Raw genomic sequence first — 25,229 nt, 5'->3', positions numbered from 1 at the left:
GGGAAAAGGAATAGCATCAGGCAGTTCACACAGGGCCCATTGCTAAGGATTTATGTCAGACTTGTGCTGTAAGAGGATTACTGTGGCTGCTGTGTGGAAAATTAAGGTGGGGGTGGCATATTGCAAGAGTGGAAGCAGGCAGGCCAGCTAGACGACTACTGTCATAATCCAGCTAAGATGATATTGGCTTGGACCAAGGGTCCTGCTGCAGTTGGCAGAGGCAGTCAGCTCCTGGATATATTTAGAAAGGAGAGCCAATTGCCTGTGTGGAGGAGTGGGTTTGAGGAGGAGGATCCAGACTTCTGCTGAGGACATTTTAAGTTGGAGATGCCTAGTTTATATCCATGCCCTGCCATGCAGGCAGATGTAAATCAGGATCTCAGGGACAAAGTTGGGACTAAGAATGGGAGGTGCCGGTGCAGAGAAGGTTCTTAAAGTTTTGGTTGAATTCTAGGGTATATAAGTTGTTAGGGAAGTTAGTATGCTTGTTTTTGAGTTGCTGGGAAGGCATATAAATGATACAAATGCACGGCCACAATATGTATTTTCTCAATAATATTTGGTGAAATGTTCTGGGCATGAGGTTTGACATCTAATTTTTCCTGTAGGAAACTGATAGTCATTGAAGCAGCTTTGATTTGTTTGTGAGTTGTTACATGGGCTTGTCTGGTTCCGCACCTTTAGAGAGTCATTACGAGAACTGAACACTAGGGGGACCCAGTTTCCTTCCTTATGCAACCAGCTGTAGGCTGTGGTCACCCTCCCTTAGGACACGTGCAATATAAACACAAATCTGAAAACAAGGGCCGCTTCTCTTTTCTCAATGCAGTATATACTTATAGCAGTGATCATTTTGCGTGTAACATGTCTGAATTCCTTAAATAGGTCATTTTAAGTAATGTGCGTAACCATTAACATTTTTCTGAGACAGGGTCTCAGTCTTTGCCAAGGCTGTGGTGCAGTGGTGCTATCTGGATTCACTGCAACCTCTGTCTCCTGGGCTTAAGTGATCTTCCCACTTCAGCCTCTGGAGTGGCTGGGACTACAGGCCTGAGCCACCATACCTGGCTAATTTTGGTTTCGCCATGTGGGCCAGGCTGGTCTTGAACTCCTGGGCTCAAGCAATTCACTCATCTTGGGTTCCCAAAGTGCTGGGATTACAGGCATGAGCCACCATACCTGGTCACCATTGAAAGATTTAAAGGCAATGGCTTCTAAACTCTGTTCCCTGTTTGTGAGCTTCATATTTGCCACCTTGTAAAAATAAGGATAATGATTCCTTTTTTATTTCTTTTTTAATTTCAATTTTTTGAGGTGGAGTCTTGCTGTGTCTCCCAGACTGGGGTGCAGTGGTGCAATCTCAACTCACTGTAACCTTCACCTCCCAGGTTCAAGCAATTCTCCTGCCTCAGCCTCCCGAGTAGCTGGAATTACAGGCATGCACTGCCATGCCTGGCTAATTTTTGTATTTTTAGTAGAGCCAGGGTTTCACCATGTGGGCTAGGCTGGTCTTGAACTCCTGACCTCAAGTGATCTGCCCGCCGTGGCCTCTCAAAGTGTTGGGATTACAGGAGTGAGCCACCATGCCCAGCTAATTTTTGTATTTTTAGTAGAGACGGGGTTTCACCATGTTGGCCAGGATGGTCTTGATCTCTCGACCTCGTGATCTGCCCACCTCAGCCTCCCAAAGTGTTGGGATTACAGGCATGAGCCACTGCGCCTGGCCATAGGATCAATTTTCTATTTTATCACCAGGCATTAAGCTAAGGGAAAGGCAGATAAATGCTCAAAAGCTGTATTACATGTTATTGGAGTATAAAATGTATAACTTTGTTAAAAGGTTTGGATACATTTTGCATTCGTTACAGATACACAGGTCTTAAAAGAGTAGATGATCTTAACTCATTTTTATAACTAGAATAATTTCACTTCTGGGAAGAGAAAGTCTACACAAGGTTTGTACTTAAACTTTTTGAAAGTCAACAGGCTTAAAGCAGAATCTGTTTAATCAGGGGAAATGAAAACGTAATTAACAAATGTGTTAGCTATAAGGCTGGGTGTGGTGGCTCATGCCTGCAATCCCAGCACTTTTGGAGGCCTACGCGGGCAGATCACTTGAGGTCAGGACTTCGAGACCAGCCTGGACAACAAGGCAAAATGCTGTCTCTACTAAAAACACAAAAATTAGCTGGCTGTGGTGGTGCATGCCTGTAATCCCAGCTACTTGGGAGGCTGAGGCAGGAGAATCGCTTGAACCCGGGAGGCGGAGGTTGCAGTGAGCTAAGATCCTGCCACTGCACTGCAGTCTGGGTGACAGAGCAAGACTCTGTCTCAAAAAAAAAAAAAAAAGAAAAGTGTTAGCTGCTTGTTCTTTCCTCTTTTGGGGCAGTTATAATCTAAGAATTACTTTGACCACAACAAATCCTTTCCCATGGGTCAGGACTGTTAGTTCTCAGAGTTTTGCTTCTGGTGATACTGACCTGTGCCTGTTACAGATGTGTGGTGAAGAGGCGGGAAGCTGTGGGCCACAGGCCAAATCCAGTCCACTATTATTATTTATTTTCAGTTTGAGAGCTAATGATGTTTTTTTTTTTTTTAACATTTTTATGTGACTAATATAAAAAATTCCTGTATGAAAATCTTGTGAAAGTCACATTTCAGCGTCCATAAATAAAATTCCATTGAAACACTGCCATGTTCATTCATTTATATATTGTCTGTAGCTACTTTTGACCCACAACAGCAGAGTTGACTAGACAGAGGTCTCATGACCTGCAAAGCTTTAAATATTTACGGTCTGGACCTTTACAGAAAAAGTTTGCCAGCCCCTGGCATGTAGAGTTTGTGCTGTTTACTTACAGGTTACAACAGTTTATAGAGTGATTCTGTAACCATGTAGTCTTTATAACTATTTGCCTTTATGACCTTGATAGGCCTACTCTACCATGATATCATTCCATTCATGTATTTCTCATTAATAATTAAATTCCATTACTGCTTTCATTCTTATTTCAATTCTTAGATGAGAATATGCTTCCTTTGATTATACTGTTTAATTTTTATTTCTCTCTCCTGTTATTCATTACTTAATACTTCCCTTGAATTATTTAGTCTTTTTTTAAGGTGCTTTAAAATAATTTGTATGAAAGACTCAACATAAAATAAAATTATCCTGCTTTCACTGACCCAAAAAATAAAAAACATAAAGTTCAGGCCATGCACGGTGACTCATGCCTGTAATCCCAGCACTTAGAGACCGAGGCAGGTGGATCACCTAAGGTTGGAAGTTTGAGGCTAGCCTGGCCAACGTGGTGAAACCTCATCTCTACTAAAAATACACAAAATTAGCTGGGCATGGTGGCGGGCATCTGTAATCCCGGCTACTTGAAAGGCTGAGGCAGAAGAATTATTTGAACCTGGGAGGTGGAGGTTGCAGTGAGCTGAGATTGTGTCATTGTACTCCAGGCTGGGCAGTAAGAGCGAAACTCTGTTACCATAAATAAATTCAGCAGATACTTCTTGGGAAACTGTATCTGTCTCTAGTCGAGTTAAAAGGTTTTGCAAAAGATAAACATTAAAAAATTATTTATTTGGAGTGAATCTTTGGTGAGTTTAATTGCATCAAACACGGAATGCTGTGAGAGTCAATAAGAAAATCTTGTAACAGAAGAAAATCAGTCTCTTTAAATATAAAAGCCATAAATTTATTGCAAATCTAGAAGTACCAGAATGTCACTAATACAGAACAAATCAGCAATCATTTTCCTCCAAACATTTAAAACCTTGATTACTGACATACTGAAATTGGCATACATTTTGTTTTCATGCAGATAACAGAATAGACATGGAGCAGATCCCTCAGAAATAGTTATAAATATTAAATCGTATTGAACATTCATAGTAAAAAATATGTTGTAAAGTGCTGAAGTCATGTAAGTCTGCAAAACTGCCACAAGCTCAAAGTTCTTCTCAAGCAGTGACAAGAGATTTGCTACATCCACCTTGTTTTAGGTATGCCTGTTTTTGACACTCTTTGTCATTTCCTCCCCCACCCTCCCAAAGTTTTAGAGATTGTCCTATTTCTATGGCTGATAAAATGCTATACAAAATGTAGCAGGTGGTGATGAATTATGCCACTTTCATTTCAGTGCAGAGAAATATTCAAGCTTGTGTGTACCTGTAACCAAACTAGGCTTGTTATGTTTTCCCCCTGAGTTGTCATAAATTAACATTAACGATGAATAAAGATGGAGCAGCAAGCATTGACCATCACCTGCAAGGTGAGATTGCGGTAAAATAGGTGAGTAAAAAGTCACCTATTATCCTGACACTTGCCCTCTTTACAGAAAACTGCTAATGTGAGAAATACTATACATGTAGTGTAACTCCAAAAAGAAAAGAAAAGAAAAGAAAAGAAAAAATACAACAAACAATGACCACTTACCCGATACCTCTGGCAACTTAGAACAATCAAGTCAAGTGTTATAGAAGATGTAAATTGCAACTTGTAACTCACTATTACATAAATGTCTCTGTTCCCCCATGTGAAATACAGAAATGCTTCAACAATTAGATGTTTTTTTTTTTAAATCAGAACTGCTTTAACAGTTTAATGAAATATAATTCTGATCAAAAAAGTTCCTCAAGTATTCTTCGATGATAAAACACATTAGTTTTGAAAGCTAAGGCGACTTGCTATCCATTATTTTTTCTGCTTTTAAATGGCACATGTTGCCCTTAATCAAATGGAAGAATCATGACAACTTGGCCTTTTATGAAAGTATTTTTACAAGATAAGACGTATTCTGTGAGGCATTTAAAGGATTGCAGAAAGGAGGTAAAAATGATGTCTCAGATTTTATTTCTTTTGCTTATTTTAATCATCCTCGAATAACTTAATAATAAATAGTGGTTTAAATTAAAGACACGACAGTCACATATTTCTGTATAACTAAAAGCAACAGGAAACACATTTTTAAATGCTGTTTTGTATATTCTGTGCTGAAATACTTCTGGTAAGGACTGGCCATACAAAGAAGTGGTGATCTTCACATTTATAAGTTCAAGTTATAGAGAGACTTAAAATTTGTTTATTCGTAAAATATTTGGTCTTAAACTGTACTTCATTTCCATGTAGTATGTGGAAAATTCAGAGGCTGTTATTTGTTAATGGGAACCTCAGTATTTTACAAATTTTTTAAATGATTGAAGTCTTCTTTTTTTTTTTTTTTTTTTTTTTTTGATTGGCCAATTTCATTTCAATGACCTGGGCTAGATGTTGCTTTATTCAAGATAGTAGTTGATTCAGACAAGACCATAGGAAGGAAGAGAAGAAAAAGAAAATCATTTATCCCATGTGAAAGCTTTTACAACCACTTTGCCAGTTCATGTCACTATTTTAATATCGGAATGTGAACCAAAGAGTCTTTTTACATATCTTTCGTATTGCTACTGAATACAGCCAGATTTATATGCGGAAGAGTGCTTGGTTGTTTTTTTGTTTTGGCTTTAAAAACAAGCAAAAAGGAAAGCTTAAAAAAAAAAAAAGATGTTGGTAGTGCTCTCCACATACACATTCCCTTTAAAATGTAGTTTTGAAAGTAGAGTGGAGGGGTTGGCTCCTTGACCTGCTGTGTTCCCGCTGGGCCCACCCCATCCCTCTCCAGCCGGCACAGTGGCTGTTGTAAGAAACTGTGTCATACTGGCTCCATTTGCACCTGAACTCTGTGCTCATTTTTTGCAAGATCCATTTCCAGAAAGTCTTCAGGTATGTCCTCTAAAGGCTTCCCACGATGGCTCACTACCTTTGTTTCACCTGAATGAGGACGCTGGCATAGTCCCACCTTACACGGTCTCACCAGGGCGAGGCACACAGCAGCCAGGGCCATGCCAGCTGCGCAGGAGTAGAAGGCCCTGCTGTAGATCTTACTGTGGTCCACCAGCAAACCTGGAAGAGAGCATGGCGCCTGTTAGCAGCGTCCTTCCTAGACATAAGCCCTCTCACCCAGGTGACCATCACATTCAGAAGCCTCTCTCTTTCATGGCCTTCCTTGTTTTCTGTTGTGTTTCTAAAGAAAAATGGGTGTTGGCCGGGTACAGTGGCTCAAGCCTGTAATCCCAGCACTTTGGGAGGCTGAGGTGGGCGGATCACAATGTCAGGAGTTCGAAACCAGCCTGGCCAATATGGTGAAAACCTGTCTCTACTAAAAATACAAAAATTAGCTGGGCATGGTGGTGCATGCCTGTACGCTCAACTACTCAGGAGGTTGAGGCAGGAGAATCGCTTGAACCTGGAGGCAGAGGTTACAGTGAGCTGAGATCATGCCACTGCACTAGGTGACAGAGCAAAGACTCCATCTCAAAAAAAAAAAAAAAAGAAAAAGAAAAAGAAAAATGGGTGTTAAAGGCAGAAATCTTTGCTAGACTGGAGAGGAGAAAGAGACAAACAATATGCTTGTTCTTCTTGGGCTAAGTCTGTCCTACCAGAGGATCTGAAACCTGGGACATTTAGATGCATGCTTATTTAAAAAGGTCATATTCTTCAGTAGGAAGGAACTGTATTGTTTTCACTTGAGTTCACTTTAGGTATTATTTTTTTGAGATGGAGTTTTATTCTGGTCGCCCCGGCTGGAGTGCAATGGTGCAATCTCGGCTCACTGCAACCTCTGCCTTCCGGGTTCAAGTGATTCTCTCACCTCAGCCTCCCAAATAGCTGGGATTACAGGTGCCTGCCACCATGCCTGGCTACTTTTTGTATTTTTGGTAGAGAAGGGGTTTTGCCATGTTGGTCAGGCTGGTCTGGAATTCCTGACCTCAAGTGATCCACCCGCCTCGGCCTCCCAAAGTGTTGAGATTACAGACATGAGCCATTGCACTTGGCCCACTTTAGGTATCTTTTAACAGGGGGTAAGATTTCTAATCACAAACACTTTAAAAACCTATTTGGGATCTAAGATATGAAACATACCTATGTCCCTCCTACAAGGAAATATTCTGTACAAATCAATTAGGTATTTACAGAATGCTGCGATCAATCCCCAGATACCTTTCTTAAGAAGGGAAGATGACTTACAGAAGCCCAATTCCAAAAGTCAGGTGGGCAATGAAGGTGATAAATCCATGAGTTCCTGTCTAGCATGCGAGAAGGCAAGGTGATAGGAAAGGCCTGCACCAATCTGGACTACAGGCACAGCTTCCAGTCTTGATTCGACCACTAATTTACCATATGAGCTTTGACTTAAATTCTTTGGCCTTCAGTTTCCCCATATTTAAATTAAGAGGGCTGGTTCAGGTAATCCCTAATTCCTGACAGCTCTAAAATTCAATGGAAGTATAAAATAGCAGTAAGTTTTTATATGGCTTCAACGGGAAGCTAGCACAATTCCTAAGGGAAAGTAGACAAGCATTTGTATTTTGTGTATTTAAATTACCTGCAAGGGGCGGTCCAGCCAGTCCTGATATGCTCTGAATGAAGATGTAGACCCCAGCTGCAGACGACATCTTCTCAATGCCCACGACATCGTCTTCAGCAAGCAGTGGAATGTGGGTTCCTCCTATTGTTCCAACCATAAACCCAAAAAATATGCTACAGGACATTAGACCCCAGAATTCAGTAGCAAAAGTAAAGGCAAACAGAGACACAGTCAGTAAGATGACGCAGATGAGCTCAATGTAAATCTTGCGAATGGGCTCTCTGTTGAGGACAAAACCAGCTCCTATCCTCCCGAAAACTTCTGCGATGGCCATCGTAGATAATAAAAAAGCAGCGCGGTCCTGGTCGATGCCCAGACTAATGCCCAAAGGAATGATGTACAAGGAAGGTGCGAAGAATCCCAGTGTTGCAAAGAGACCAAATAATGCATAACAAATAAAACTTTTCTCTTTCAAAATGGAGAAGTCTAACAGCGGGGCTTTCTTTTCACTTGGCTTGGGGCTGGCCTTCACCAGGACCTGTTGCATGTCAGCCTTCAGCTCCAGTTCTGTGTTAGTGTGGCTAGGCACATTTTTAGGTGAGGTAGTTAGTTCTACTCCTGAGTCAATGGAGTCTATTGAGGTTCGTGTTTTCTCATTTTCAAGCATATACTGTGCTTCTTTCCGATTTTCCTGGACGACTACTTTTGGTGACTCTGGTCCTCTGATGATGATTGGTCTGAGCAGTGCTCCGAAGACGACAATGTTTAACTGTAGCAGGCCCACGAAGAGGAGGCTGTATCTCCAGCCAATGTTCTCCTTCAGAGCCATGATTGCTTGAATAGGCAGGAGTGAGGAAGAAATAAAATCTAAGGTCAATAATGGACTCAAGACCCAGGAGAAACCATCAAGAAGAAATATGGATCTAGATTTCATTATAAGTTTTGTGGAAATTTACTATACTCAGTAGTATGAATGTACTCAATCTGTTTTTTTGTTTTTTGAGATGGATTCTTGCTCTGTTGCCCAAGCTAGAGTGCAGTGGTGTGATCTTGGCTCACTGCAACTTCTACCTCCTGGGTTCCAGCAATTCTTCTCAGCCTCCTAAGTAGCTGGGATTATAGGCATGTGTCACCATGCCTAGCTGTTTTTTATGTTTTAAGTAGAGACAAGATTTTGCCATGTTGGCCAGGCTGGACTCCAACTCCTGACCTCAGGTGATCCACCCACCTCAGCCTCCCAAAGTGCTGGGATTAGAGGTGTGGGCCACCAAGCCTGGCCAAAGATTTTGTTTCGAGATGATCTACACACAGATAAGAAGGCTGTCTTGGGAGAAGTTTTCAATTAGCAATACTTGCACCTCGGATAAACCTCACTGGCCATGATACTGCCACTGCGCAAAGTAGAAGGCTGTCTGTATTAGCATAATCTAAATACACATTGAATGTAGCTCTTTTGAAAAAGGAGAGGACATGACAGGTGTAAACAGTTGCAAATCATTAGATTATTCTGGAATGCATGTGTCCAGAAAGCCCTACCATTGCAGATGTGCCCAGTTAGGAATTCAAACCTATTATGAAGGTGGTCTGAATTCCTAAAGTGTGGGTTAGGGAGGACAGATCCTAAAAATGAGCTGGAGAAGAGATGCTAAATAACCTCTCCCTATGCATACGCTTAAAGTCATCCATACTGTTGTCAAAAGTTGCTGTAGCAAGACCACCTGAGTGGGGTCCCTCATCACATTAATACGGTCTTAGACCATTGTAGTACACTCACCTGGTGCAAAAGCAAACACAGCGAAACATTCTCCTGTGGAAGCAACTGCAGTGACGATGGAACGTCTTTTGCCAAAATATTGTGACAGGATGGTTACAGTTGGGAGAAAACTAAAGCAGTATCCCAAACCTGTGGAGGAAAAGTCACAAAAGCCAGTGAGACCCACACACTGCCAGAGACTGGAAGGAAGCATTCAGAGATCTGGGATTGCCGCTTTTGCTTTTGAATCTATGTTCTGGGAGCGAAATAATTCATTCTGCACAAAGGTGATGTTGCAAAGAAAAATGGGCTCCATTAAAGGTCTGAATAAACTGCAGTGATTGTTTCGGGATACTAAAAGGATAAAAACTTTTTTCTCAAATATATATAATTCACAATGGATGAAATTATTATTGCATGAAATTTTTTATAAGATTTGTATCTAGAAAGAAATAAGTCATATGCGCAGATACACAGGAAAAATTTAGTCTGCAAATCTTAACAACTGTGTGTGTGTATCTATTATCTATGAGGAATATATGGCCTCCATGTGCTGTATATTTCACTTTATTTTTTTTTACACACAGGGTCTCGCTCTGTTGCCCAGGCTGGAGTGCAGTGGTATGATCACAGCTCACTGGAGCCTTGACCTCCCAGGCTCAAGTGATCCTCCCACCTCAGCCTCCAAAGTAGTTGGGATCACAGGCACACACCACAATACCTAGCTAGTCTTTTAGTTTTTGTAGAGAAGGGGTCTCCCTATGTTGCCCAGGTTAGTCTCAAACTCCTGGGCTCAAGCAATCCTCCTGTCTCAGCCTTCCAAAGTGCTGGAATTACAGGTGTGACCCACCGTGATGGCTACTCTTTTTAAATGGAAAGAGGTTTTCTTAGGCTCCCAAGAATAAGTCTAGCATGTTGCACTTCCCCTTCAGCCCTGGATACTTAGACACTGATCTGAGAAATACTGGCTACAGAAATTCATCTTACTTTGTAAAAGTGACATCTTTTGGCTGCAAATACAGCAAAAGAGAAGTTATCATCATCATTGGTGAAGAGCAAACAAAAACTCTTGGGCACTTGAGAATAGGTTCCCAGGTCCCCTGAAGTCCATATTGCTCAGTTCAAAACTACTGATCTGAGACACTGTTCATGTTAAAGAAAAAAAAAAGCAAGAGAAAGAAATATAGTTTGGCTTTAATTTCCTCCTTCCCCTTCCTTGTTCTTCAAACTAAGAACTAGTTCTAGAGAACTTCTGAGCCAAAGAGGAACACTTACCAGAGATGATGCCGATGGCGACATACATATGAGAAACTTCTTGTGAGAAGGAGGCGGCCACCATCCCAGTGCTGACAAGCAGACCCCCCAGCATCACCACCAGACGGTGTCCAAAACAGTTGCTCAGGACTGTGGCGAGGGGAGCTGCCGAGAAAGAACAGAAAGTGGTATTTTAACAAACAGAGGCTCTAGGGTTACTTCCATACATAAGACTCCTTCCTCTATGTCTTGCGTATGGAGAGATGATGTCAAATATAAATACAGCTGGGCGTGGTGGCTCATACCTGTAATCCCAGCACGTTGGGAGGCTGAGGAGGAGGATCACTGGAGCCCAGGAGTTTGAGACCAGCCTAGGCAACATGGTGAAACCCTGTCTCTACAAAAAATACAAAACTTAGCCAGGCATGGTGGTGAGCACCTGTAGTTGTAGCTACTCAGGAGGCAGAGGTGGGAGGATTGCTTGAGCCCTGGAAGCAGAGGATACAGTGAGCCAAGATTGCACCACTGCACTCCATACTGGGTGACAGAGTGAGACCCTGTCTCAAGAAAAAAACAAAGCCAAACCATAATACATTTCATGCAAAGTCAGTGCAGGAATTATTTTATTATTTGTTCAAATTCGACACGATTTGTCAGGCTCCTGAAAGAAAGCCAGAGTAACAGTGTAAAACTTGTATCTATATTTTTAGATGACTCTGACTCACCATGAGCATCTATAAAATTAGATATGTATTTATGTTATTCTATGATAAAAATTGGTTTTCCTATGATTGCTTGAATCATTATTTTTTCTCTACTCTAATGCTTTGGATTCTTTTTCAAAAGCTCCATTTGGGGTCAGATTCTAGTTAGTTTCTTTACAGGATGAAAGAATGTGAATACTCAGTTGTGCACTCCTGAGGGAGAATTGCTATGGGATAATTGAAAATGAATCATCATTTGCTTAGCTTCTATAAGCTGTATCCCCTGGGACATTTAAATCTGGCAAATTGGGCCAGGCTCGGTGGCTCATGCCTATAATCCCAGCACGCTGGGAGGCCGAGGCGGGTAGATCACGAGGTCAAGAGATCCAGACCATCCTGGTCAACATGGTAAAACCCCGTCTCTACTAAAAATACAAAAATTAACTGGGCATGGTGGCTCGCACCTGTAGTCCCAGCTACTCGGGAGGCTGAGGCAGGAGAATTGCTTGAACCCAGGAGGAAGAGGTTGTGGTGAGCCGAGATCGCGCCATTGCACTCCAGCCTGGGCAATAAGAGCGAAACTCTGTTTCAAAAAAAAAAAAAAAAAGTCTGGCAAATTCGTTTCCTAGTTATAGGTTACTTAATATTAACTTGAGAACACTGACATAAGTGAGCCATTGAGAGTTGGGTCAAAGAATAATATGATAGAAGAGGAAGTGGGAAAAAAGGATTCCATTTTTTGGTGTTAGTCCGTGTGTATCTACCATGTTAACTATTAGAATACAAAGTAATCTTGGATGTAGCTCATAATAAAAGCATACTCATCGTTTTGAGCCAGGATGTTGGCTCAAAGCATTAACAACTAGAATAATAGCATTTGGAAGAATTATCTTCTGGTATAATAGTATTAAGTGGAAATTTTGTATTGACTACATTTTTATTTTTGGTTATAAAAGGCCTAAAACTTAAGCTTTGGGATTTTCTTTTTATTTAGATTGCCAAATATAACGTTTTAGTCCTAATTCATTTAAATTATCTTTCTAAGAAGGTAATTAAGTTTTCCACAATTTAAAAATTAAGTTATCGTCATACTTACTTAAAAAAAATTTTTTTTGAGATGGAGTTTCTCTCTTGTTGCCCAGGCTGGAGTGCAATGGCACCATCTTGGCTCACTGGAACCTCTGCCTCCCAAGTTCAAGCGATTCTCCTGCCTCAGCCTCCCGAAGAGCTGGGACTACAGGCACCTGCCACCATGCCTGGCTAATTTTTGTATCTTTAGTAGAGATGGGGTTTCACCATGTTGACCAGGCTGATCTCAAACTTCTGACCTTGTGATCCGCCCACTTCAGCCTCCCAAAGTGCTGGGATTACAGGCGTGAGCCACCACTCCTGGCTGCAACTTTTCAAGTGATTCTCATGTAGCTGGGACTACAGGTGCGAGTCACCATGCCTGGCTAATTTTTGTTATTTTCAGTAGAGATGGGGTTTTGCCATGTTGGCCAGCCTGGTCTTGAACTCCTGACCTCAAGTGATCCACCCACCTCAGCCTCCCAAAGTCCTGGGATTACAGGTGTGAGCCACCATGCCCAGGCATCAGCAACTTTCTGATATTGCTTCTTAGACAGTGACTATATCCTTACCTCCTCACAAAAGGGGGTTGACTGCTCTTCTCAAAGGAATCTACAGAATCCTAAGAGAGTGCAGACAGCAGATGTTTAATACATGTGTGTTAAATTGAAGGCTGTCATGGCTGGCAAGTAAGGCTTTTTCCTTCAGTGCCTTTTATTTGTTGCCAATCCTCAATGCTCTGAAACCCCTGTTAGTTGAGGCTAGGAAGGACCAACTATCATGTAAGGGAATGAATGCATCAATCACACCAACTACCATTACCTAGGTAGGCAAATTAAAAAGGGTCTGCACTTTTAGGTAGGCTGAGAGATGTACTAACCTGAAAAGGTTAAGACAAACACACAGATTGAGATTATCCATGAGATTCTGCTGTTGGATTCATTAAAACTGTCCATTAAGTCATTAAAGAAGACACCAAATGTCTTGATGATTCCATAGGTGAAGACCTCAATGAAGAAAAATGAAACAGCTACCGCCCAGCCCCATCCTCCATCAGGCACTTGAGTATACACGTTGGCTTTGGAACAAAGCTTTAATTTATTTTGGGTCATTCTTAATCTGAAATAAAAAGTCAAAAAGCAGTTCAGATCAGCAATAGCATGAAGGTTGATGATTCTCATACTCTTTAGCAAACATGACAGATAAGAACTGCTTACCCCATTTCTTAGGTTGTTGAATCTAGCTTATCTATCTTATCTCTCTCTCTCTCTCTCTCTCTCTTTTCTAAGACAAAGTCTTGCTCTGCCACCCAGGCTAGAGTGCAGTGGCACAATCTCAGCTCACTGCAACCTCTACCTCCCGGATTCAAGTGATTCTCCTGCCTTAGCCTCCCAAGTAGCTGGGAGTACAGGTGTGTACCACCATGCCTGGCTAATTTTTTTTGTTTTTTTTGAGACGGAGTCTCGCTCTGTTGCCAGGCTGCAGTGCAGTTGCATGATCTCAGCCCACTGCAACCACTGCCTCCTGGGTTCAAGCAATTCTCCTACTTCAGCCTCCTAAGTAGCTGGGATTACAGGCGCCCGCCACCATGCCCCACTAATTTTTGTATTTTTAGTAGAGATGGGGGTTTCACTATGTTGGCCAGTCTGGTCTTGAACTCCTGACCTCAAGGGATCCACCCGCCTTGGCCTCCCAAAGTGCTGAGATTATAGGTGTGAGCCACCACACCCGACTGGTTGTTGAATATTTCAATCATGTACAAGTAGTATAAAGCCTCTGGATAATTTTATGCATATATACGTATACACAAATCTTGGTATTACACATGGGATCCCCTAAAAAGAAAGTTAAATGTGAAAGACAAATAGACATGAAGAACCGGGGCAGAATATTTAGAAGCATATTGGAGGACACTGAATGGCCTCCAGACCAAGTATTAATGCTGACCTTCAAGGAGTCAACTTAGGCAAAAAAAAGATTGCACTGACCATAAGGAATGTTGATCAGAAATAAAGCCTAGAAAATGGAGGCTGATGGGCATGGTGGTGGGCACCTGCAGTCCCAGCTACTCAGGAGGCGGAGGGAGGAGAATCGCTTGAATCCAGGAAGCAGAGGTTGCAGTGAGCTGAGAGTGAGATTCCATCTCAACAACAACAACAACAACAACAACAACAAAAAGAAAATGGAGGCTGAAGAGCAAACATTAGCTGTGCATCCAGCAGCTTCCACCGAGTGTCGTGATACCATATGCATCTCTGCTTGATATCCCTGGACACCGCGATCACCCAGCTAACTCTTCTTCCCCCCATTTCCCACTCAGTAAGCAATATTCTGATTATGATTTGGTGTCCTATGTGGAGGTACCTACACAGACAAGAGTGTCACTATAAATCAAAATGTGGGCATTCTGTCTTCTGGGAGTTTGTGAAGCAGGAGTAATTTCTTCAATGTTGACCACCCCTTGGTGTAGTAGGAATTGAATTTCCAAGTACATGGTGATACTCTAGAATATGGTGTCTAAATAAGGTACTATTATACAAACCGTCTGGGCACCAATTAACTGGGTTACCCCTGACCTCACTGTGCCTCTCCATTCAAACTGCAACAAACATCAGGACAAGCAAACCTGTACCTAAACACCACTAAGAAGACATTGACATTGACATTGGTTTAGCTTAAGTCTTCTGGATTGGTCTCTAGCACATGAATACTGTCTTTTTCAAAGCCTCTGTAATTACATATACTTTGAAACAGTCATGTGTATTTTTAGCCTAACTAAAAATCAGTGATACCTATAATAATCAATGAGTCCATGGTCTTAGAGTTCTTAATGGAAGCCAGCAACCTCAAATTTAAGAATTCTTTACATACGACCCAAAGCAATCTACAGAGTGGATTAATATCAAAATACCAATGATATTCTTCACAGAAATAGAAAACAAAAATCCTAAAATTTGTTTAGAACCACAAAAGATCCTAAAGCCATTCTGAAAAAAAGAACAAAGCTGGAGGCATAATACTAACAGACCTCAAAATATATGACAACACTACAGTAATCAAAACAGCATGGTACTGGCATAAGAACAGGCACACTGACCAAAGGAGCAGAAAAGAGAACACTGAAACTAATCCGTATATCTACAGCCAACTGATTTTTGGCAAAGTGCCAAAGATGTTCATGGGAGGAAGTTTAGTCTCTCCAATAAATGGCAACTTGAAAACTGGTTATCAATACAAAGAATGAAACTAGACCTCCACCTTTCACCCTATACAACAATCAACTCAAAATGGATCAAAGACTTAAATACAAGACCTGAAACTATAAAACTACCAGAAGAAAATATAAGGGAAACACTTTAGGACATTTGAGGAAAGATTTTTATGAATAAGACTGAAAGAACACACACGACAAAAGCAAAAATAAAAAAATGGGATTATATTAAGTTAAACAGATTCTGTACAGCAAAGGAAACATATTAACAGAGTGATACTGGGCAAGGTGGCTCAGGCCTATAATCCCAGCACTTTAGAAGGCCAAGGTGGGTGGATTGCCTGAGCTCAGGAGTTCGAGACCAGCCTGGGCAACATGGTGAGACCCCATCTTTACTGAAAATACAAAAAATTATCCAGGCACGGTGGCACACACCTGTAGTCCCAGCTACTCAGGAAGCTGAGGGACAAGGATCGTTGGAAGCCAGGAGGTGGACGTTGTAGTGAGCTGAGGTCGTGTAGCTTTACTCTAGCCTGGGTTACAGAGGGAGACTCTGTCTCCAAAAATAAAAATAAAATAAAAAAGAGTGAAGGCTGGGCACAGTGGCTCACATCTGTAATCCCAGCACTTTGGGAAGCCAAGGTGGGTGGATCAAGACCAGGAGTTCAAGACCAGCTTGGCCAAGATGGTAAAACCCCGTCTATACTAAAAATACAGAAAATTAGCTGGGCATGGTGGTGGGCATCTGTAATCCCAGCTACTCAAGAGACTGAGGCAGAGAACTGCTTGAACTCAGGAGATAGAGGTTGCAGTGAGCCAAGATCATGCCACTCCACTGCAGTCTGGGCGACAGAGCGAGACTGTGTCTCAAAAAAAAAAAAAAGTAAAAAGACAACCCATAGAAGGATAGAAAATATTTGCAAACTATTCATCTGACGGGATTACTATCCAGAATATACAAGGAACTCAAACATCTTAACAGAAAAAAATAAACACACAACTCCCTAAAAATCTGATTTAAAAATGGGTGGACAATCTGAACAGACATTTCTCAAAAGAAGACATACAAAAGGCCAAAAAATATAAAATGCTCACATCACAAATCATTAAGGAAATGGAAATCAAGACCATTTGGGATGGCTATTATCAGAAGACAAAAGGTAGCAAATGCTGGCAAGGATTCGGAGAAAAGAACTGTTATACAGTTGGTGGGAATATAAACTAGTACAGCCAGTATGCAAACAGTATGGAAGTTCCTCAAAAAACTACAAATAGGGCCGGGCATGGTGGCTCATACCTGTAATCCCGGCACTTTGGGAGGCCAAGGCGGGTGGATCACCTGAGGTCAGGAAGTTGCAACCGGCCTGGCCAACATGGTGAAACCCCATCTCTACTAAAAATACAAAACAAAAAAAAAAAAAAAAAAAAGAAAAAAAAAAATTAGCCGGGCATGATGGCATATGCTTGTAATCCCAGCTACTGGGGAGGCTGAGGCAGGAGAACTGCTTGAACCCAGGAGGCAGAGGTTGCAGTGAGCTGAGACTGTGCCACTGCCCTCCAGCCCGGGTGACAGTGCGAGACTCCATCTCAAAAACAAAAAAAAAAAAAAAAAAAAAAAAAGAAAGAAAGAAAATATTGGGGTGTGGTGGCACATACCTGTAGTCCTAGCAATTTGGGAGGCTGAGATGGGAGAACTGCTTGAGACTGGAAGCTCGAGGTTGCAGTGAGCAGTGACACACCACTCCACTCCGTCTGCGTGACAGAGTAAGACCCTGTCTACATTTCTTTTAAAGTTGGCAGGCATGGTGGCTCATGCATGTAATCCCATCACTTTGGGAGGTTGAGGTGGGTGGATCCCTGGAGACAAGGAGTTCAAGACAAGCCTGGCCAACATGGCAAAACCCTGTCTCTACTAAAAATACAGAAATTAACTGGGCATGGTCGTGCGAGCCTGTAATCCCAGCTACCCAGGAGGCTGAGGCACAAGAATCACTTGAGCCTAGGAGGCGGAGGTTGCAGTGAGCAAAGGTCATACCACTGCACTCCAGCCTGGGCAACAGAGTGAGACTCTGTCTTTAGCAAACAAAAAAAATGAAATAAAAAAAAAGAAGGCAGGGGGGGTGGGGCGAGCCTGTAATCCCAGCACTTTGGGAGGTTGAGGTGGGTGGCTCACTTGAGGTAGTTTGAGACCAGCCTGGCCAATGTGGTAAAACCCAGTCTCTACTAAAAATACAAAAATGAGCGGGGCATGGTGGCACTCGCCTATAATCCCAGCTACTCAGAAGGCTGAGGCAGGAGAATCACTTGAACCTGGGAGGCGGGATTAGAGTGTGAGTCACTGCACCCAGCCTGCTCAGACTTTTTAAATGGCTTTCCTCTTTCTGAAGGATAAAATCCACTCATTAAGGACAGGTTTGGTGACTCACACCTGTAATCCCAGCACTATGGGAGGGTGAGGCAGGTGGATCACCTGAGGTCAGGAGTTTGAGACCAGCCTGCCCAACATGGTGAAGACCCATCTCTACTAAAGATACAAAAATTAGCTGGGCATGGTGGCACATGCCTGTAGTCCCAGGTACTCGGGAGGCTGAGGCAGGAGAATCGCTTGAACCTGGGAGGTGGAGGTTGCAGTGGGAGCAACCTGGGAGCTGAGATTGTGCCACTGCACTCCAGCCTGGGTGAGAGAGCGAGACTTCATTTCAAAAAAAAAAGAAAAAGAAAAAGAAAAAAAATCCGCTCATTAGTCTGACTTTCAACGTTCATTGTAACCTATCTTGGTAGCCTTATTTCTTCTGGTTCTAAGACTTGACTCACCTGCCATGGTCAAAGCCGAGTCCTCCTGGGCCTCTAGTCTCTACCCACCTGGCTGTGGCCATGCCCTCTCCCCACATTGAGACCTTTCTTCCCCCATAATGCTTCTCCAACTAACTCCATCTAAAGTCTTTCTTCTTCAGGCGACAGGTATCATTTAATGATGAGGTATTATTTACTTTTATGTATCTTATTTGCTTGATTAAATTATATGCTCACAAAATCTGAGATCTGTTTCTCTGTGTACAACCCCATGCCCCCGAACCCTGCCTGTACCTTGTACATAGCTTGTGTTTATTTTTGAAACAAAATACCTATCAAGTGCCAGGTCCTCTGCTTTCAAGGTACGGACACTACAGCAAAAAGGCCGAGAGATAGTCTCTGCTCCAGGGACTGAAATATTTGCCAATGATAATGCTAAGGAAAGTTAATGCATCTGAAACACATCCTATTTAAATGATTCATCCACAGCTTGCCAGATTTCAGCACATTTTTGACAAGCAGTCAGGACTCAGTGGGTACTACATCCAAGGTCAAATTGGCACAATTGTTCTAACCCAGAAAAGTGCCCAGAAGGTCTGAAGAGTTTTAATGAAGGGCTCAGGACAACCTTGAAACAAAATGTATAGTGATAAAATCTGATAAAGGCCCTAGAGAGATGTGGAATGCAGTGGCACAATCATAGCTCACTGCAGCCTCCAAACTCCTGGGCTCTTGGCACGTCCAAGAACTGAAAAAAAGAAAAAAAAGATAAAAAACAAAACAAAATAAAACTCCTGGGCTCGGGCTGGGCGCCCTGGCTGACACCTGTAATCCCAGCACTTTGGGAGGCTAAGGCGGGTGGACTGCCTGAGGGCAGGAATTCAAGATCAGCTTGGCCAACAGGGTGAAACCCTGTCTCTACTACAAATAAAAAAAATTAATGTGCACCGGTAGTCCCAGCTACTCAGGAGGCTGAGGTGGGAGAATTGCTTGAACCCAGAAGGCAGAGGTTGCAGTGAGCCGAGACTGTGCCACTACACTCCAGCCTGGGTGCCAAGAGTGACCCTCTGTCTCAAAAAAACAAAAACAATAAAACTCCTGGGCTCAAGTGACCCTCTACCTTAGCCTCTCGTGTCTGGGACCATAGGTGTGTGCCACCATGCCCGGCTGAGTTTTAATTTTTATTTTTTATAGAGACAGGGGCTCACTATGTGGACGTGGATTGCATTTAGATGAGTGGGACAGACTGCAGTTTTTGTATGGGCTGAAGTGACCTGGCGTCATCAGAAGGCTCTGTCCGGCCAGCACTAAAGTTCTGGTGCTAGTTGCCGCCTTCCTCTCTTCCCTTGCCTGTGTCATCAGAGGTTTACACGTGCAAAACGGATGGCGTTAGGATCAATCTGTAACCCCCAAATGGAGTTAGAATTACCGAATGTTAAAGCTGAAGGGGAAATCTAAGCCCATCTTGTTCAAAGTCTCTTCGTAAAATCTTACTCATTTTGCAAAATAGGAAAACTGAGCCGTAAGAGGTGAAGGGACCTGACTGAAATAGTCCAGTATTGAATCTCCTGCCTATCCAGGGCTCCTGCTATACAAGCCTACAGGAGAACATTTTATTTTTTATTTTATTTTTTACTGCATAATTTATATAAAGAATTTATTTATTTTATTTTGAGATGGAGTCTTGCACTCTCACCCAGGCTGGAGTGCAGTGGTGTGATCTCGGCTCACTGTAACCTCTGCCTCCCAGGTTCAAGCAATTCTCCTGCCTCAGCCTCTTGAGAAGCTGGAATTACAGGCACACACCACCATGCCCGGCTAATTTTTGTATTTTTAGTAGAGACATAGTGCCTGGCCCCTCCCTAGCATTTAAAATGCTCTCCAGGCTGGGTGCAGTGGCTCATGCCCATAATCCCAGCACTTGGGAGGCCGATGGGCAGATCACTTGAGGTCAAGAGTTGGAGACCAGCCTGGCCAACATGGCAAAACCCCATCTCTACTACAAATTCAAAAAATCTAGCTGGGCGTGGTGGCAGGCACACATAACCCTAGCTACTTGGGAGGCTGAGGTAGGAGAATCGCATGAATCCAGGAGCTAGAGGTAGCAGTGAGCCAAGACTGCCCCCCTGCACTCCAACCTGGGCAACAAGGGCAAGAATCCATCTCAAAAAAAAAAGCCAGAGAAGGAAGCATTTCACATAGAGATTGTGAAGCAACTTTTTTTTTTCCCAAAGAGAAAAGCTCACTTGACCTCCATGTGTAAAGAAGTCTGTGAACTGTTTTGCCATTTACCTGTGTGACCTTGAGAAAGTCACTTCACCTCTCTGGGCTGAGTTTCTCATTAGTCAAATGGGAGGCTGGCCTGGCAAATCACCCTTAACAGCTGATACTTTTGCATTTAGTACTGAATTCTATTAATCAACTGATGGCTCAGGTGAACCCTGGTGGCCCAAGGAAACGGAGCTAGGAGAAAGTGTAAACGTTAGTTGGTTCCTGCAGACATAGGTGTGAAGTAGCTAGCTGGTCATTGCTTAGCTCTATTCTATGACGGCTGCTTCGAAGATGGTGGACTTTTCTTTTTCCTTTTTTTTTTTTGTATTCTGTTTTTGTTTTTTGAGACAGAATTTTGCTCTTGTTGCCCAGGCTGGAGTACAATGGCACGATCTTGGCTCACTGCGAACCTCCGCCTCCTGGGCTCAAGTGATCCTGCTTCAGCCTCCCGAGATTTTTAAATAAATAGAGATTTATTTTTTAAAAATACATACTTTTTTTAAAAAAATAGAGATTATAGGCACCCGCCACCATGCCGGCATTCTCTCTCTCTCTTTTTCCCTCTCTCTCTTCTTTCTTTCAAGTTTCACTCTTGTTGCCCAGGCTGGAGTGCAGTGGTGTGATCTTGGCTCACTGCAACCTTCACATCCCAGATTCAAGTGATTCTCCTGCCTCAGCTTCCCAAGTAGCTGGGATTACAGGCATGCACCACCGCACCCAGCTAATTTTGTATTTTTAGTAGAGACGGGGTTTCTCCATATTGGTCAGGCTGGTCTCGAACTCCTGACCTTCAAGTGACCCACCTGCCTCAGCCTCTTGATGTGCTGGGATTACAGGTATGAGCCTCCGCACCCAGCCTCTTTCTTCTTTTTAAATAGAGATAGAGTCTCCCTATGTTGCTTCAGCTGGTCTTGAACTCCTGGGCTCAATCGATTCTCCTGCCTCGGCCTCCCAAAGTGATGGGATTAACGGTGTGAGCCACCTCGCCTGGCCAGACGGTGGACTGTTTATTTTTCTTTCTGTTTCCTTTCTGAGCCCCTGGTGGGTAGTTAATTCCTTTGCTTTTTTTTTTTTTTTTTTAAACTCTGCTTTATGTCTGTGCTATTCTGCTCTAGCTAGAGCCACATATAACTTTTACATGCATTCTTGAATTTTTGGACAGAAGCTTTCTTTTTATAATTCAGATCTCCATCAAGGAAAGACCCTGAACCCAGCCCTACCCCAAGGTTTATGCCTTTATTATCCGAAAGCATTCTATGTCCTATCATATTTAGCTTTTAAGATAAGACCACAATATAAAATAATAACAGGATAACCTAGTTTCTAAACCTTTCTATGTGATTAAGGTCTGCATTTTGCATTTAGGATTGCACAGAGAAGGTACTTACAGGGCAGTTATCAGCTCTTTCCCGACCCAGTCTCTGGCTCAGCACTTGGCACATAGTATGTGCTCAATAAAAGTTCACTAAACAAAGTATGAGTTTTGGGGAAACTGTTGGTATTTAGGAGTACCTAAAGTAATGCACAGATACTTATGCCTTATAAAACTGAGTCATAAGGGGAGGAAGTGCTTGGTTGCAGAATAAGCCCCTTCCTGGACTCCTTTTTTTTTTTCCATTCCTTCAGCAGAAGGCCAAACTGTCTACTTCTGCAAACAAAGTAACTGAGGCCTGAATTTTGAACTCATTTATGTAGAAGCCTCTAAGTTCCAGGATATGAAAATTTATCTGTCCACTTTGGTTCTGTGGCCATGTGAATTTATCCCTCCTGGGTAGGGATATTTTTCAGCTATGTGGGGATCTAACTGGTGAGACAAGCTGAGTTATCCTGCCAGTTGACCCTTGCTTTACAGATGATGGAATCTGGGCAGATCGCTTCTCCATTTTCAATGTCAATGTAAAATCAAGGTAAATGTAAAAAAGGGAGTTGAACTAGACTCTGACAAACTTAGATCTCTTCCTGCCTTAAGAGCCTATACTTCTATGATAGCCTTTGACCCTCACTTGCTTTAATCCTTCTAAGCCCTTTGAAGGCAAGGCCCAAGGGCTGGTCTTCTTAAAGCTCTTAGGCCATATTTGTTCATTTCTGTTTACCATTAACTGGCTGTACAATGTTATGGAGACCACCGAATCCCGCACTTCTATCATCTATAAAGCACGGGTTGTCAGGGCAGTCTCTCAAGCCTTTTACAACTTATAAAACTCTACAATTCTGAATGGGGGCTCCTGGCAGCCATCTTCCCTTCACCCTAGTGTTCTTCTGGAGGAAGTACAATGACAAAATCCAGGCAGTTTGGAGGATTTCCTAGTAGCATGTGGTTATCTTAAGTGTCCCCTTAACTAAATGGGTATTGGCCGGGTGTGGTAGCTCATGCCTGTAATCCCAGCAATTAGGGAGGCCGAGGCAGGCGGATTGCTTAAGCCCAGGAGTTTGAGAGCAACCCCGGGAACATAGTGACCCTATCTCTACAAAAAAATGAAAAAATGAGGTGGGAGGATTGCTTGACCCCAGGAGGTTGATGCTGCAGTGAGCAGTGATCACACTACTGCACTCCCATGATGGGAGTGAGACCCTGCCTCTAAACAAATAAATAAGTGGGTATCTTGCCAAAGGCTTGGAAATCTGCTATCCTTGGGAATTTCACTGTGATTTAATTTGAGAGAAGATTTGGCCTGAGGGCATGAAAAAATTGGATTATTGTAGACTGTCAGAGTGTTATTCTAGGGTCAGTTCAGAGCAAGGTTCAAAATGCAAGCTCTGGAAGGAAATGGGATGGCTACTGGTGTAGGCAGACCCCCAGCGAACACACTGTGGATTTCTTTTCCTCTTAAAGGCATAGCCTTGAGAACGGCTTTGACAAGTTGTTTCTGGCCCAAGTTGTCAAAACCAGTCTGTATTCAGCTAAAGTTCATTTGCATCCTCTATTAAAAAAAAATTCCCAACCTAACCTGGATGGCTGCGTCACGATGTTGAATCACTGGCTACAACCAAGTCACCATTTTATAAGACTATGGTGTTGAAACCTGAAACCCTAATTTAAGTGTCCTCCTCAGGAGTTCCACTGAGGAAAGTCCCTTTTTGGAAACCACAGAAGGAAAACTCAGGGTTAGGGGTACTCATTAAGCTGGAAGGAGCTTTTCCACTTGGCTGCATTGTTTATTTACATACTGCAAGTTCCTATCTTGGACACCCTTCCTTTCCTTATGAGAAGAGGTGTTTCTATTATATCATCTGACTGAATGTATTGCTGACCCCAAAAATGCCACGTAACGGTGCTTGGGACATGGGGCGATGCATCGTTTAGAGATTTCAGCATAGGCACTTGGCATCTTTTTTTTTTTTTTTTTTTTTTTTTTTACAAACAAGACACCTACCTTACCATGATTTGCAAAAACAATCAGATCACTGAGAAATCTCATTCCCAGTGTAGAAACCATCTCCTTCAAGAAGGAGCTGGCACGAAGTGTCTAACCGTGCAAACAAAACAGGCTTCCAGGTTGACAAGTTGAAATTGCTCTTCCCCAGTTGGCTCCGGGGAGCTTTTCCTAAGACTGACGCCCCCCGTGCTTGCTGACATTTTGTAGACGCCACCTAACAAACTTCTATGACCTGTCTTGCTAGGGTTGGGGGAATAAAAACACGACAACAACCTGGAAGGAAATAACCCATTTCCTCTGCAAAACCATCTTCCCTTGCTACAGAACTGCTCGGCGACATCAGCGCTTCCCCGCGGTTTGCAGCCCGGGGAACCTTGAAGTTGCGCGGGACCAGCCGTCAGCCGCTGACAGTTGTGACCGTCCAGGTGGAGGACCCGTGCTCTGCCGGGAAATCCCTGCCTTCCATCAAGGGGGCAAACGGTGGCCGCCCCAGGGAGTGCTGTGTTTGGGGGTCGTGGGAGGCAGGGAGCCCCACTTTCCCTCGCGCTACCTCAGTGGCCGCCCTGCGTGCGCGCGCCAGCCTGGGGAAGGAAGGTACCTCTGACATTTCGCTCCTGCGACGCGCAGGCAACTTCATGCGGAAAATTCGCGGAGGGGCTGAGCCCGGAGCCCCCGACTCGCCCGACGTCCCGGAGCCCCCAACCCAGGGCGGGGGGCACTCAAAGGCCATGCGTGCCTTTAGGTATCTTCCGGGACCCAACTGTACCAGGGTCACGGACATTCAACTCTCAGCTACCCACACCGGCGAGAGCGCGTCATCCCGGTGGCCCTGGGCATTCCTAACTGTCAGAGCGAATATTTTTGGGAATAACCTCTCCAAAATGTGAAGATGTTCAGTGGTCTCCTCCGCCTCCCATCCCCAAAAAAGGCCCCAACACATATTTTTAAAAAAACAACCCACACCCCACAATCAAACTTTTAAACATGTAAAATAATAAACCAACTCACCAAGTTAGAAGGGAAGAGAATAAACCCCAAAAGGCTCCCAATAAGGCGGAGGCTTGGCCTCCCCCTCCTTATAAGCCGCTCGGTAACATGAGAAAAGAATTAACCCCTTAGGGGGCGGCCCCGACTCTAGCGCAAGTTGGCTCCGGCTGGCGAGGCCGGAGCGCCCGGGCCCTCCACCCACTCCCGCGACTCGGGCGCCCGAGCCACACCCTCCCCCCGCCCCCCACCCCGGCCGCCTGCGCCCCAGGCCGTGCGTGCTGCCGCCCGCGCCCCGGCCCCGCGTCGCTGCCTAGCTCTTATCCTATACCGGCTGCAGCCGGTCTCCGCCGGCCTCGGGGGCGCGCCGCCGCGGACCATGTGCTGCGAGCGCCGAGCGCA

General features: G+C 43.5%; 2 protein-coding genes and 1 non-coding gene across 9 annotated transcripts in view; 1 reads left to right on the top strand and 2 right to left on the bottom strand.

Annotated features, from left to right (window-relative positions):
- The window catches only part of ARSG (arylsulfatase G), a 146,565-nt gene that overhangs the window by 5,235 nt on the left and 116,101 nt on the right, over positions 1–25,229 (top strand). The gene's annotated exons all lie outside the window — the stretch shown is intronic.
- On the bottom strand, positions 5,287–25,128 carry SLC16A6 (solute carrier family 16 member 6). Its single transcript, XM_032241913.1, has 6 exons — positions 24,852–25,128; positions 13,072–13,310; positions 10,441–10,584; positions 9,187–9,315; positions 7,431–8,246; positions 5,287–5,947 (listed from the first exon to the last, which is right to left on the bottom strand). Exons 2-6 carry the CDS (start codon positions 13,301–13,303, stop codon positions 5,697–5,699), a joined length of 1,572 nt encoding a protein of 523 aa, XP_032097804.1. The 5' UTR covers positions 13,304–13,310; positions 24,852–25,128; the 3' UTR covers positions 5,287–5,696.
- On the bottom strand, positions 8,675–8,815 carry LOC116525861. Its single transcript, XR_004257858.1, has one exon. It is a non-coding gene; the product is annotated as a U4 spliceosomal RNA (small nuclear RNA).

Source organism: Sapajus apella, unplaced genomic scaffold, assembly GCF_009761245.1.
Source record: "Sapajus apella isolate SASKATOON/1434 unplaced genomic scaffold, GSC_monkey_1.0 scaffold48, whole genome shotgun sequence".
Classification (NCBI taxonomy): Eukaryota; Metazoa; Chordata; class Mammalia; order Primates; family Cebidae; genus Sapajus; species Sapajus apella.
This window is presented reverse-complemented; position numbering and strand designations above follow the sequence as displayed.